Here is a 15,653-nt window from a genome sequence, read left to right as displayed (position 1 = left end):
ATCATTACAGTATCTGAGCATCTTGCATGTGCAACTGAAAGCAACAGAGAAACTGCCTGTGTGCATCATGGAGTCTACTGTTTCTTTGTTTCTGTGGAGTGGCTGTTCTGCCTGTACCCGAGTTCTTATTTTCAGCAAGTGCTGAGATATATCATTTGCTCCAGCAATTTGCCTGCTATCTGCTTTTATTTTAGAAAGGAAAAAGGATAATGCTTCCCAAAATTACTTACTGAATAGTTTGCAAGGCAGCGTTATCCCCACAGCCACACACAGGCAGTTGCCTCCATCTCTCTTGCTGTCATGGAACTGTGGCACTTCTAGTCTCTGCCACACTCACTCTGTTCCATTACTTTTTGAATCACAGTTGGATTTATTTACTTATACTATTTCCACCACTTATTTTAATCTTTTTTCATTTACTCTCCAAACAGAACCTCCAAGCATCAAGAAGATGTGGGGGTGGTTCTATCCCTAATGAGTATCAGTGCAATTCAGGCTAATTTTAACTACAAACCTCAGGATAAGGCAGACAAGACTCCCTTCCCCAGACACTACGCTTAATTCTCACGTCACGCTCCATTTCCTCCTACCAAACTCACCCTTCAGCAATTCACCTTCAGATCCCATACATGGACGTTCAGTCTTGACGTTCCCAGGAAGAGGGAAGGAATAGGAGCTTCTCACTGTCACCAAAGGCAGAGGCTCCTTGGGATAGCACTTTCGTAGAATCTGAGTCACAGTGGTTACAATAGGATCCAGATTCTTGCAAGATAAACAGTCCTAAGAACCAAAGAACAACAATGTCTCTTACAATTGCCCTGTCTACTAATCTAGAAACATTCTTCTGATTAGAACATCAAACCATTATAATCGTGGAGGGCTTTTTTCCCCTGTCACTTCCCTTTCCCTATACTTTAATGATCTAGAATATCTTTTTAATCTGTATTTATTACTTCACCATAGATAAGGTAACTATTTGGTCTCTATTTTTTGCCTTTCCTTACTTTTCATGAACCAGGATCACACATGAATTTCCTACCTGGACATTTTATTGTACCAAGAATCTACCTGAGGGGTAGGTGTGCATCTTTAACATAACAGACAGACAGTTTAGATAAATTATTAATGCTGTTGTCCAAAGGCACACTGCCTAAATACATGCAATGTTCAGAAAACCAAACCACCTTATTTTCCCAGATCTTCACATTTCCCCATATACCACATGTATATTGTGTTCATACCACAGCCTTCACCAGACTGACTAATCTGTGCAGCATCCTTCCTAAGTTAACAAGTTGTACCATGCTTACCAGCAAGCTGATATATTTAGTGACTTGGGACTAAGGCTTAGCCCGTCAAAACAGGAATGCAATTCAAACAGCACAAATGTGCTGTACGTCTAAAGAGGGATATTAAAATAAGTTCTAATAACATCTAAAAATCTTGGTCTCACTTCAGTGCAGATAAAATGGTACAGAGCAGAGGGCAAGAATACTTAGTGCTACTGTCTCACAGTCCATAGTTAGGATGCTGGCTGGACAAGCAGATGCAGTAAGGGGTCAGAAGAACATACAGCCCTTAATAATAAGCAAGAACAGAAAAATGGTTGGGTTGGTATTTTTTCTTTATTTTTGCTGTTGTTGTACGGGATTTTAGTCTGTTTTCTCATGTATGATTGAACAGCATTATAAGATTCAGTGGGATTAACTAGGATTCCTGAAGGGAGACTAGAAAAATCATCTAAAGCTGACACGCTTACAGGACTCGCTACAAGAATCTTAATATGTATTTCTGGATCTCTGGCTGTTACAAACAACAGTGAGAAAAAACAATTTTGAAAGCATCTCCAAGGAAATTCTACAGCAGTCAGAGCAAAAGCCAAGGAGAACTGGTTTCTATTTCAAGATCACCCATTCATATATATGGTACTTGGGGTGCCTTAAGTTCACTCGTTATTGAAGAAAAGATAAAGGAAAGTTTAAAGGCTGTAGAGGTATAAGCTCAGGTATTCTGGGTATCCAGGTAAGCCCAGGCACTTCAGCTGTCTGACAGTCCATACCATGAGCAGTTGGAGAGGGTTCAGCTGAAAACCTGTCCTGTGAATGGGGGCTTCACTGGGGTTTGCCAAAACAAATCCATCCCAGCAGAACTCTTTTGACTTCAACAGATTAAAGGGGGAAAGTGTTTCAGCAGAACTTTTCTAGCCAGCCTGTAACACCTTTAAAGTCACATTAGTTGGTCAATTTGCTCAAGACTAATCACCACAGCCTAAAGGCATTACACTGTTGTCTGCACAAAGAACCATTGCTTTCCCAAGCAGGAATTGTCTTGCTCTCTTTCTCCCTGAAGCCTGCAGTTCCTCTTAGAAGGATGAATTTCCCATTCTCTCTGTACTATGAAGATGATGATAAACTTTCAGTGGTAGCAGCAGTCTCCATATTCGGTCAGATTACAGGAGAACATGAGTGAGATCTTACAGGGCTGCCAGACACCTACCGCTCCACATCTTGTGGAGGGGCTGAAAGCACAACAAAGAAGAGATGAGCAAACGTTGAGCTTTGAGCCTATTAACTTTGGTAATTCCCCTTCCAAAACCAACCTAAGTAGCATAGAGCAGAAGAGAATCAACTAGAGGCCCCAGAAGCTGTATTTCCGCTCCACTTCTAACCTTTGGACAGATTAGCGTTCTCAATGCTCACTGCATACTTAGTGTGTCATTTCCCGTTTATTCACCCAAGGTGACCTCGTGTTTGCACTTTTCATGGTGTTGCCCCTAGGCTGAGCTATCAGGAGATGTTAGCTCAGAAAAAAACACGGGCTGTAGAAGTCAATGGAGAGAGAATAAGCTGACATCTGCCCCCAAGCAGCTGTTGCCACACACCCTACTCAATTTTCTGCAGATCAGGGTGTTGGCTTAAAAAGCTGATACTCCCTGAAAGCTCTGCTGGCTGTGGCCACCTCATCCCATCTGAAGAGAAGCAATGGAGGGAGGAGGGAAAAAACATTCTGTCTCCTACTGCTGGTTAGAAATATCTTTGTAACAGGAGAATCGTTCATGATAGTGATGGGAACAGTGAAAAAGTAGATACACTGGACAGTAAGGCAATATATTTGATAGAGGAAAAGCAGACAGGTTTTCATCCTGTATATAATGGTTCTGGAATGAGTTAATACATTGACCATTGAAGTTTACAGTGGAAATAGCCCTTGTGGAATAGCACATGTCAAGAACTGAAGGTTTCTCTATACAGTATTTCTCTAAAGGAGGCTAAGCTAGTATGTTGGCAAGAGACAGAGTGGTAAACATTACTTTTCTATACCTGCCCTTTCTGCACCTTACAGGGTTCCCATCTTCAGGACTGTCATCTTTTTCTGACAAAACTACATTAATGTTTCACAAGATCAAAACTGGACCTACCGAAAAGCAGCACATTTATGTCTGTCATTAACAAAAGCCTGGCTAAATCAACACTTTTAGGTAGGAAAGTGATTTAGTGGACTTATCCATGAGGATATCTGAAAGAAAACACGTCATGAAACACCTTAACTCTTATGTGGAAACCCTGCACTACACTTTGGGAGAGACTGTCCAAGCAGAGAGCAGGGTATGATGGAGGAGAAAAAAACAAACATTCAAAATCCTTGACTACAACTCCTATGAGGCTCAGTGGGGATTAATATTAGTTTTAAATGGAAACATTTTCATCGGACTGAAAACTGTCACTGAGTTTTATTTTTACATGATCATTTTTCACTCACGACTGAACTTCTTGCGGAATGAGATGTCTAGATTTCAAGACATGTTTACACTGAGAGATGGGATGCAGTGCTAACTACCAACCCAATTCACTTAAGCACAGAAGCACCATTTACCTGCACACTTGTGAAGAGAATCTCCATACCTCGAGAACCAAGGAAAGTCTCCCTGCCCAGCTGGATGTTGGTGATGTGCTTTAGGCAGAGCAGGAGACCTCTACGAATATTAACGTAGCTGTTGGAGACATCATTGTGATGCCAGTCTTGATAGAGTCCCAGCAATCCACCCAGATAGCCTCTGCTCACTGCTTGACGGCTGTTAGATTCTGAAATGAAAGAGAAAAGGATGAATTAAACTCTTCCAGCTGCTCATTCTATTTGACAAACAAGTGTCTACACAGTGCTTATAAACTCAGACTTTAATACCTCTTCTTCATCTCATGGACAAAGCTAAATCTTTTGTCATCGTTGCTGTTTAAGACATTATTTGTTAAATATGAGTCAGGTATTTGGAATTACACAAAAATGGCTCACATCTGAGTGGAAATGGTCAGTCAGAAGACTAAAAGAATGAAAGCTTTCTTTAAGCAAACCAAAGCTGGGGTAGGCACAGAGCCCTTATCTCCTTCCGAGTGCTAATAAACCTAATCCAGATCACAGCACTGTAAGTGTCCCAAAAACTAAAGAAACTCCCAAGGAGTGAGAAAAGCCAAGCAATGAGATTAGCTGACAGCAGGTCACACACTCTTCACATAGAGCGTATGTGTTTTAGTCCTGACAGAACACCTTGCTGAGATCAACAAACACACAAACCTTGTAGATGCACAATCCTGTCACAGCCAGTGAAATTACATTTAATTTCTAAATGCATTCCCACATATACCTCTATAATGAAAGCCACGAATCAAATTATTCTGGAAAATCACAGCCTGTCTCCTAACATCATGAGATTAAATAAAACCCCAAGCGTATAAAAATTAACAAAACATCAACATGAACAGCATTTTGGGCTTCCTTTCTGCTGCTTTCTGGTTCTGAAATATATATAAATATATATATTAAAGGGACTGTTCAGATCATTTTTGAAGGTTTTACAACAAAGCTCAAAAGACGCTTTCAAAAATAAAAGCTAGCCTTATTTAAGAAAAATATAAAAGATGTGAAATCAGACGGCTCTAGGATGCAGAACTCAAAGAAGAAGACTAGAAAACTTGGTGTTAAAATGTGAATTCTTCCATATGACCATTCTGCAGCACAGCCCTTCGCCAACTGTGCTCCGTGCCCTGCCCCACAGGACAAACATGAACCCATACCAGATTCCAGGCTCCCTCCCTTCAAACCAACCCTGCCTAAACACACTTTCCCAACCGGTCCTGACATTTCTGACTGTGATAACACATTAGAAGCTGTCAGGAGCTCGCCAATCAACCAAGGGGCCAGGTAGCATATGCGAGACTGGAGCTCAACTCCTTGAATACCGATCAGAGTTTGCAGCTCACAACAGATGGCTCTTGGTATGGATCCTCCAGAGCTAGTAGGCTCCAATTCATTTCCAGTCCATTAAAAAGACTACCAGAACCTCTCACACCTGGAACATTAATCAGCAAGGATTTGCAGGGCAGGAGAAGAGAGAATAAAAAGAGGTAAGATGCTGGATGAAGAAAATCAGTAGCAAGGAAGCCATGGAGAGAGTGACTAGAAAGTATCCAGCACACAGCTCACCTGAATCCCAGTGATGAAACAGATAAGATTTCGGAAAGGGGAAGGAAGTTACCTGCAGTCACCTCAGTTTGCTCTCTACAGTATATCAGTAAACTCCTTACCAGAGAAAGGATTGGTAGGTAGCTCTGCAGCTACCTGGCCTTGCCCTGCAGCTTTCTCTACCACTGCCACCACAGGGCAGGCAACAGTGTCCCAGACCAGCAAAAAAAAAAAATACTCTCACTTTAATCCTGATCTGCATCTTCACACAACCCTGTTGATGTGCCTCTGCACTGTCTGCACATCACACACCTTATGCACAGCTGTACCCAGACACCTACACCACAACCTTCATCTCAGTGCAGCCTCTTTTCCCCTTTTTAACCTTCTCATACTACCTGCACCAGTACAGCTTCTATTCTAGGGCTTGATGGTTGTCAGACTTTTAGGTCAGCCTTCTCCTCTGACCTTCACTCTGGTTTTCTCTCCTTTCTTCCTTTTTTTCTTTTTCTTTCGACTCACTTCCATTGCTTGAGAATCCTTTATCAATTTATTCATGATTTCCTGTTAATCCTCAACTAGCTGTCATGTTTACTAACCTGCAGGATGACTTACCCCTTAAATCAGTCAATCTTCCTTGAAGAATTACTCAGAGAGCTCTGTAAAAGTCAATAAGTGTATAAAACACGACAAGAAGAGTCAGGCAGTGTAAAGCAGGGACAACTTGGATCAGGCTCAGAGCCTCCCTTTAACTGTTCAGAGGCAGATGAAATTGGACTAGAAGCAAGGATTTACAGCCCCTAGCACTCACTTGTTGAAGTCCAAGCTTTCAGCATCATTGTCAGCAGGGTGGGGGAAATACCTGGAAAGCACTGCAGGCAGAGCTGTTTGGTGAGGTTAATTAAATAGAACAGAATCAGATGTGCTCATAAGGCTTTCATAGAAACATCAAGGTTGGAAAGGATCATCTAGTCCAACTGCCCACCTACCACTAAACCACATCCCTAAATATATATATATTTATATATACACACATCTATGCTTTCCTTAAAAGTCTCCAATGATAGTGACTCCACCGTGTGCCCATGCAGCCTGGCACAATGCATCACTACTGTCTTTCTCAGGGCACTCACGTTCTTCAAGGCAGACTTCCACGTTTGGATCCCAAGTCCATGGGCACCAGAAGACAGCTGTCCCATTGCCTCATTCTTATTACTGGGTGAAAAGAACTGAGAAAGCTGAGCAAGACAGCTTTGTTATTTGTTTCCCTCATGGATTCTATCTCCCTTAAGATCGGAACGGTCACGTTGGGAAGAGAAGCTGCAATAGTCAGTTCTGCAAGTAGACAGGAGAGGCAGGATTATACTCTGCCAGCACTTCCACCGAAAGCAACGAGAATTAACTGAAAGGAAAAGAAAGCTTTCGTTTTCTCTCATTCCGTTAATTCATTTCTGCTCTTGTGGGTTTTTTTCCCAGTGTTTTGGTTTTCCTCTTCCAGATTTTTTCAGTTGTACAGTCAAAGAAAAAAAAAAGTATCAAATAAATGAAGGAGGAAGTACGCCAATATCTCCAGAAGGCAGAATGGAAAAAGAAAGCCTCCCCACCTGTCTGTGTCTGTTGGTGGCTCCATCTAACGCTGCACCTGCATGTGTATCTGTCTACACATTGGCACAAATACAGATGGTGGAAATGAATCATACAGGTATAAGCAGAACTGCACAGATTTGTAGGCAGCAAGAACCCACCCCTCCTGGAGCGAGTATGGATGATCCATGTTGGTTGAGCAGCGAAACACTCTATGCCTTTTGACCCTTTTTGTTATTATTTTGTTAGTCCCTTTCCTTTGGTGCAGCCAACATCTTCAGTGGAAACAGAAATTCTCCTTCTAGGTAGCTTCCAGGAGGCATGCATATGGAAATACCTCACGTCTTCTTTATTTCCCCACTTTTGGCTTCTAGGGCAGTGCTGTTAACCAATGAAAATATCCTCTGCTGCAGCAACAGAATATCTATCTGAATAACGTGGTCAGTTAGCTAGGAAAATGTGACATGGATGTACAGCCAATATGTGGCATTATCAAATGGTGAGAGATGTGCCTGAATTATCAAGGGACTCACATAACAAAGAAATCCACAGTTGAGAAGGAATTCTGATTTCATATTGAGGGTCAAGGACAGATGAAAGCCAGGTTTTGAGTCTGGCAGATAAGGCTTAGGACTGCTAGCGTGGTTTTGGCATGGGGGGGAGTATTTATGAGACTCTCTCTTGTATGCCAGTCCCTTTAGAAGCATTTGCCAAGAACACGGGGACCACTGGAAAACATGCAGCATATTTAATCACAAAACTGAATTACAGTCAACCTGAAATATGATGAGCAATGCTCTGCTTACCAGGCAGAACAAAGAGATTTATCTTTCTGTCTATCTATTTAAATCTCTTTGTTGATGCCACTCAGCTGATTCATTATGCCACGAGCATATATTGCTACAGTTTGGAGATAAGAAAGCTCTGCTAGATTAACCCTATGGCCCCTAAGGGAATGAAAGGAAGAAGAAAACCTTCAGCTTCCCTGCTCTTCTCCAGTCATTGTCTCTTAGCAATAAAAGATACAAGTGAAGTGAAAACATCTATTTTACTCTACCACCGTGAGACTATTTTTTGCTGGAGATAAACATGAGGGTGCCCTACAGAAACAGAATGAGTTGTCCTCAGAGAAATAAAGTCACCCATGCAACTCTGGGATAAATCCATACATGGTGGGCTATAGAGTTCCAGCAAGAAGCCAGTATTAGAATCAACTACTTAGGAAGGCAAAAGACTAATTCTGTCCCATAAACCTCACAGGCAACCTAAGAATCAAAGCATTAATTTGAGCATTTAGGGTAGAGGCCTAACACTTGTACAAAGCTAGAGGCAGGATGTGCTAGCACATAAGATTGTGGCCTAAGTGCAGACACCATGTGTTATGAGCTTAACACAAGAACAGCTCATTTTTTCAGTAGTATTCACACAAACTATATCACAAGGTGGTGATTCTTCACTAATTGGCCTTTGTTGCATTGTTCATACGTATAAAAGTTGAGAAAGCAAGCCAAATCCTTTTTGAACTAACCTAATTAGGAAAGTGATCTTCAAAACGATCTCCTTCTCCTCCCTTATTCTCCAGTTTCACTGCATCTTTGGGTTGTAACCCAATAGAAAACCAAAAATAAAGTTAAAAACCAACCAAACAAACAGAAATAGATACTTCTTGATGAGATCTCCCAGTTGATATTTTACCTCAAAGTGGTTTGAAAGTTTAGACAAGGATGCGAGAATTTGGAAGACTTCCCAAAATTTGGCCACTGAATTTTCTGAAGCCTGATCACCACTGGAGGCACAAACAAGCCAAGACACGGGCAGTAAGCAATCAGTGTTCAGGATATCAGCAGAGAACAGGGCAGCTTCTTGACACTTCAGCTCCTTCATACCCACCACTCAGGAGCAAAACAGCAAGAAGCTGCCATGCTGCAGGAGCTGAACAAACCTTTTTCTGTAAAGAACTTAGTGACTTTGTCTGGGACATCTCTATAGATGAATGTCATTCTTGGGAAGGGAATAAAAAGGAGATTCAATCATTTTTCCCCTCTAATAAAGAAAGCTCTTCTCAAAGAGAAGCTTAAAATCAGAATCAATACTATTTGCATTCTGAAACTCAGGAAGAAAGCAGAGATACAGAACTTGTTTTAGATGATTATGAAGCTATTTGCAAAATTCCACTCTGATCACAATATCCCACAGATTCTGATGATAGGTTTGGGGCCAGACTGATAACGGAGTCTCAATCCAGAGGTGGGAAATGAGGTCTTAAAATGATTGTGAGGCACAAGTACCTTGCAAAAATACTAGACAAATCACTGACATTGTGCTGTGTTTAACCATAGGTCTACTTTGACACAAGACCAAAGACCTATAATTCAGCAGATCTGTTGCAAAGCATTATGAATTCAGGCATAGAGGGTGCGGGCCATTCAAACTGTAACGTGTGCTAGAACACTGCTTTCTGTTCCTCACAGTTACTTGCCCCTACTTGATGCCAGCATAAAGGAAAGAGAATGACACTGATTATTTTATCCTGTCAGCCACAAGACATAATCCTTATGCTTTGATGGGGAAAAAAATAAAAGTGGGTGAAAGGTTAAATAAAGGTTAGTTGACAGAAGATGAGGCAGAAAGAGCAGGAAGTGAGAGATGAAAGCCTGGGGGGAATAAGGGAAGAAAAGAGGATAAAGATGACAAAAGGAGGAAGGTAAAGATACAGAAAAAGAGGGGAAAGGCCATCCGCAATAACTGCTGTTCGCACACGGAATTGTCTTGATAAAAGAGGTACGATCAGGAGGTCAGCACAACCTCTTTAAATTGCTCATTACAATTTTACTAGGCAAGCTTTGCAACAAGGGCTCTGCCCATTTCCCTAACCCTTCCCTTCAGTATCGGCTGAGCAAATGCCTCCGAGATCGGCTCAAGCTAATTTCCTTCAAGGCATGCAAACTGCTAATTCTGGGAAGTACAGATAGTCAGGAATAACAAATACAAGCGAAATGAGATTAAAATAACCTGCTGATAAACAAATTACTCGCCAAAAAATAAATATTGGATTAAGGGCTGCGGGAGCAGGGTTCCCTATAATCACATCGCCATCGTGTGGCTCGAGGTGCCACGTCCAGCAGAGATCACAGCAACTTCAGACTGCAAGCCTGGGACATTCCTGTCCACACTTCTACATCAGGTATCTCCTTTCCTCCCACATCTCAAACACTACAGTTTGTCTTCCTTATTTTGGATGGGTGAGTTCACACAAAGAAATAAGTGGGACAAAGCCAAAGGAGGCAGGAAAAGTAGCAGGTGTGCCCTGGGATGGAGAAGAGACTCTGGGAAGTATGCTGTGCTTTGCTGTACCCCTATTTCTCTATGGTTACCTGTATCTTCACACACTGTAATAGTTATCTAGAAATTGAGGGAAGGATGGACAGAGGTAGAACCAGTGAAGACTTGACTAGCATCCAAGAGAAGAGACTCCTGATGCTATCATGTTATACAGCACCATTACATCTATTTAACAAGCAGCATAGCCAGCCTAATGTAATGGGATAACGAGCTCAGCCACTGAGAAAATGGTATGGTGAAGAAACAACAGAGGAAGGCTTCACTACTCCCTGACTGTATGTGGGCATAGCAAGTGACACACAGCAACCAGGAGGGCAACATGTGAGGATGGGGAAAGTACCATGTTGCTTAGAAAGAGATAAGAAGTCAGGAGTGAGAGCTGATAGAGGAAAGATGTTTCACACCTGACTATCTGTAATCTGAGCTTCTAATGATAGAAAGATATGGCACGTGGCTGGAACTGACCTCAACATTACTCAGCACCTCCATGACTGTCACTGATACCCATTTATGTATAGGGGGACAGGATAATCAAGATCCCTCTAGTCTTGTGCTGAGTATGTGAGTGTTTCTTCTTTGTAGCAGACAAAGGGTAAATTTGCAGTGCCTTTTCCTCACCCTCTCTCCAGCAACGCTTCTTATTCCAAACCATTTCCTTACACGTTATGCACCTGTTAAGTGGGCATTTTGCATCAGCTTCTTTTAGGGAAGAGACAGAGGCCAGAGAGTTTCCAGGCAGCCATTGGCTCTGCAGGACTAAGTCTTAAGCAGAGCTTAAGGAAGCCTGAGGAGACGAAGAGGGATATTTCTGAATCCATCAGGGAGACACACTGCCATCTGCCTGCTCCCTTTAAAACTGCGGGGTTTTCTCCCATGGCAGTTTGCTGCCAGAAGCAAGAGGAACAGTTTCACCCCAATATTGTGCCCGCTTAGAACTGAAGCTTTTAAGAACCCAACAGCCCTGCAGGGAGACTCTCAAGTATAGGTGTGCACTTGTTCTAACATTCATTGGATTTGATTTTTAGCCTTCTAAGAACACTAAGTTCATACACATAGGTTAAGTTAACCGTGATAAACAAAGCCGTGCTGACAACTGTGAAAAATATTTCAGTTCTTCTCTTGCCATGTTGACTATGGAAAAAACAGATATTTCTCACATCTCCTAACCCACCCCTCCCAAAGGGGTTAAGCTGTACACAGCTACACCAGAAGCCTGGAGCTTCTACCTTCTCGAGCTTCAGGACAAGACTAAAACTAAAAGGCATTCTGACCACTGAGCAACAACCTGCCGAAAACACCAGAAAAGAGAGAACTGCAGGCTGTGGTGCTTTAATTCATTGCACAGTATTGGCACTGCTTCCCAAATCCCAGCTCCAGCACCTTAAATCATTAGCAGGAAACAGAGCACATGTTTTCCTAAAACCCCTTTCCATTGGAAGCAGCAGCTGGTGTTGCCACTTGCAAATGGTAAATGAGAAAAGGTGTCTCCAAATACGAAAAATACACTTTCTCCCAAGCAAGTCATTGGGTAGAGTTGACCATTGCAAAACGTAGCCCGTACATCACAGTGATCCTCCCAAGGGATAATGTATGGACTGCTTTGCTCAATAAACCAAATTCTCAGAGTTTCCTGTGAAAGCACCAGAAACAACCAACCAAAACTATCGGTGTGCCCTACCATTATACTGCACATGCTCTTTGTCCTTCTTAAAACTCAAGAAATCTAAGAGAAAGAGCCCAGATGTCTCCAGAACCTGGCTGAGCAACAGAGAAATTTATTCTACGAACAAATATCCTTCAAACCTGAAACCAGATTCTCTACAAAATCCTCAGCTCACAAAAGGCTTCCCCCCTACACAGCACTGACTTTTACAACATGGGGTTCAGAACTCTGAGAGTCTACATTTCACAGCTTCCTTTGGTGATTAGTTCTTCACTCCTCCATATCATCCACGTCTCTACACCTACAACAAGCCTGAAATAGGAAACTAATACTTCTAACATCCTGGGCCAGCAGAATTTCACTTCCCATTCTTGGTGTCTGTCATAGAACAAGGAGCACAGGAGAAAAGCTCCAGCTGCCTGATGAGCTTTCAGCTCTTGTTCCACTTTTCCAGACTTCTCTGCGCACTCCTTTCCATTCTAAATGCAAATTTGCTTTCTATATTGCAAGCAGCTGTGGCATAGCTCCACAACCCCCCCTTATTAAGATGTAGTGCCCAAAGCAGAAGGTCTTATCCTTGTTGCAATAACATGACCTTTAAATCTATACAGCAAGGTTAATACTGGGGCATTATTTCAGTTTTCATCACTTGAGCTGGTATGACTCTGAGACAATCCCAGTGCAGTTTCTTCATTTAAGCACTGCTTTCAGGACTACAGATTTTCACAAATGTATTATTGCTAATACTATAAAAAAGGAAATGGGGAGGGGAAGAAAAGGATGGAGAGAGAGAAGGACAGTACACCATTGTGATTTATTGGAGGGAAGATAGTCTGCAATAGTGGAGCGATCTTTCTTAATCAAAGCTTTATTAAATTCTAGTAATATAAGGTAAGTGATTTTGGATAGGAAAAAGGCAGGAAAGGGTAACACGTTCCTTTCAGGAACAGTCACACAACAGTGCATGACTGAGAATCCCTGTTAATGCTTCCAACACCCACAGCCAGCTGGTGCGGATGCCAAGCACAACCTGCCATAGCTATGCCCCAGCAATCCATAGGCTGCATCCCTGTCTTTTAGGTTTGCATGAAACTACAAGGGAGAATAAGACCACAGCTTTTGCAGTGCAGGAGTTTCCCAAGCCTTTCCCAATAACACTATTGTTTCCAGGTTAGCTCACAATACAACAGCACCACAGGACAGAGAGTTCTTCGTGCCATTTCCCAGTAATGACAAAGCAGAGCAATAAGCATTATTTACTGGCTGGACAGCTTTCCCTATTTTTTTCCACTGTACCAAGCACCAGGACAATCACCCAATTATTCAAATTATTCCCAATTATTCAAAATAAGCATCTCATTTTGTTTCCTCAGCAACTTGCTCCTGAGATTTACAGCAGCTCCCATAGACCTGCATGTCCACAGAGCCGTGAGGTGCTGAAAAGCATTGCAAGATGTATAAGCAATCTTTTAAGCTCTTTTAATTAAGCAGTGCTTTTGGGGATTTAGGGTGAAGTGGATACTAAAGGAGAATGAGGTTCAACAGGATCATTCTGTCCAGCAGCACAGCACAGAAGGAAAAGCCATAATATGAAGAAAAGCTTACTTGATTTCAGCAAAGCTGCCAGAGCCTCAATGGCTGCCCTGGGGAAAGAAGAAAGATGGAAAAATGTCAGTTTCTTTGATAATTTTTTTAACCTTCATCTTCATGATCTTCTGGGTCAGGCTTCACAGCTGGTTGAAACTGACAGCTTATCATTGACTTTGACAGAGCTGCAATGTCTTACACCAGCAGAGAATCCAGTTTCTGCAGCTGACTCAGTTATTCTAAATGACCATTAGCCCTCTAGCTTTAGCGTTACACTGATTTGTAGTGACCATTAAATGGAAAGAAATAGCCACACACCCAAAGTAATGAAGCAAGTCTTTAAACTACTGCCCTAGAACCATTTCTTCGTATCAGATTCACCATACATCCATTCCAGACATCAGTGCTTCCATCTACATCAGCAGATACCTTCTGCATCCAGCTGGGATGTGTCAGCATTTTTGCAATGAATTCCACTCCCCCCTTTCACTTTCCCAAAACAAACTTCCCTTCCATCCTCCTTCCCACCAGCTTAAACCTAAAATAAGTTTCATTTTCTTACAGTAATGTCTTGTACTGCAGCAGCAGACAAAGGTTCCCCACTCAGATCAGAGCTTGAAAGAAACCTGTTAACATGATGCAGTTGCTACATAGATCTTAAAGAGTTAGTAGAAGAGAGATATGCGGAGATTCTTTGTTAACCTTTACATCAATTCAATGTGCAAGTAAGCAACTCAACTTGCCTGACTCAGCATAGCACCAATCTCAATGGGAGCAGGAGAAATCTGCATTGAGATATCCTCATTCCCCACACAGTATAAACCCCATCATACCAGCCACTCAGAAGATATCCCTTTCCAGTCATGTTCTGCTGGAGCAAGAAGAGCTATGTACTAACCTGGCTCACTGCTGCACAGTTTCAAGTGCCTACAGCTTATTGAATAAATACAGCTGCAAAACCCTTCATGCCCATGGATTCCTTAAAATGTAATCTCTTTAGAGACCAATCCCCAAATAAAATCACATTAACTTCCATACTGAGCCAATTATCATCCTGCAGCAAAAATATTATTTCTTTTTTGTCATCAGGCTGCTGCCTGTTGTGAGTTGCAGCAGCGGCTGAGACTAAGAAAGATTCAAGATCTGGTTCTTGTTGACGTTGGGTCGATGTCTTTATCTAACATCACGCTTCCATAATGAATCTGACATGAGTTCAACACCAGCGCTAAAAAAAAACAGCCAACAATCACCAACTGCACACAACTCCATAAAAATTACCCCAAGATACAGGAAAAAAAGCCACACAAAAGGACCCAAGAAATAAACAGCTAAAATCCCACCCTCCTGTGGAAGTACAGTCATGCTCTCATTGTTTTACTTCCACCCAAACAGCAATCATTCAGCTGGTGGGAGGAATACCGTCATCTACCTGTCGTTCTGCACGCTCAGGAAAGATGTGCTACATCCACCGATCACTCAGCCTTTTCTTAAGTATCCAGCTTGGGACAAAGCAAACAGCTCTAAACAGAGCTCCTCTCAAAGCTCACGCGCATGTTTTAACAGAAAACATCACCTACTTAATTTCACAGTATTCTCTGCAAAAAATGAGTGTTAGGTGATGCATCAATCACACACCTGAACAGCAAAGGAGTGAAGGATGAATGCAAATATTTCTGGATCCACACAGAAGAGACACCTGTATGAATTTTCTCAACCTCCACCTGCTTTTTGAGGAACACGACAGTCCTGTAGCTGTAGCTAGCTGGATTCCTCACTTCCCATGTTAGCAGCCTAGGCTCGTGCTAGCTGACTGCCTCAATCTCAGTCCTCAGTCGTACGCAGCGCTACAGCAAAACGAAGTGGAACCAAACTAGTGTATTTCATCTCTTAATTCACCGCAATTCAGAGACATTTTGGCACGGGTAATAAGCAGTGTTCTGTGCATCCTACAGAACATGCTCTACAGTTATTCACAAGCAGGTTCAGACCCAGTAGGCTAACCTCAATAATACACATTGTT

At 42.2% G+C, this 15,653-nt stretch overlaps 1 protein-coding gene across 1 annotated transcript in view; it reads right to left on the bottom strand.

Moving 5' to 3' along the window:
- AGBL1 (AGBL carboxypeptidase 1) overlaps window positions 1-15,653 on the bottom strand; it is a 252,491-nt gene that overhangs the window by 201,308 nt on the left and 35,530 nt on the right. The window contains exons 6-8 of the mRNA XM_072345926.1: window positions 13,652-13,689; window positions 3,874-4,082; window positions 615-780 (exon numbers count right to left, since the gene is read on the bottom strand). Coding sequence (XP_072202027.1) covers window positions 615-780; window positions 3,874-4,082; window positions 13,652-13,689 — 413 coding nt within the window. The remainder of the gene's footprint in view (window positions 1-614; window positions 781-3,873; window positions 4,083-13,651; window positions 13,690-15,653) is intronic.

This window comes from Excalfactoria chinensis, chromosome 10, assembly GCF_039878825.1.
Source record: "Excalfactoria chinensis isolate bCotChi1 chromosome 10, bCotChi1.hap2, whole genome shotgun sequence".
NCBI lineage: Eukaryota > Metazoa > Chordata > Aves > Galliformes > Phasianidae > Excalfactoria > Excalfactoria chinensis.
The sequence above is the reverse complement of the archived record's forward strand: the minus strand, read 5'-3'. Positions and strand labels throughout refer to the sequence as shown.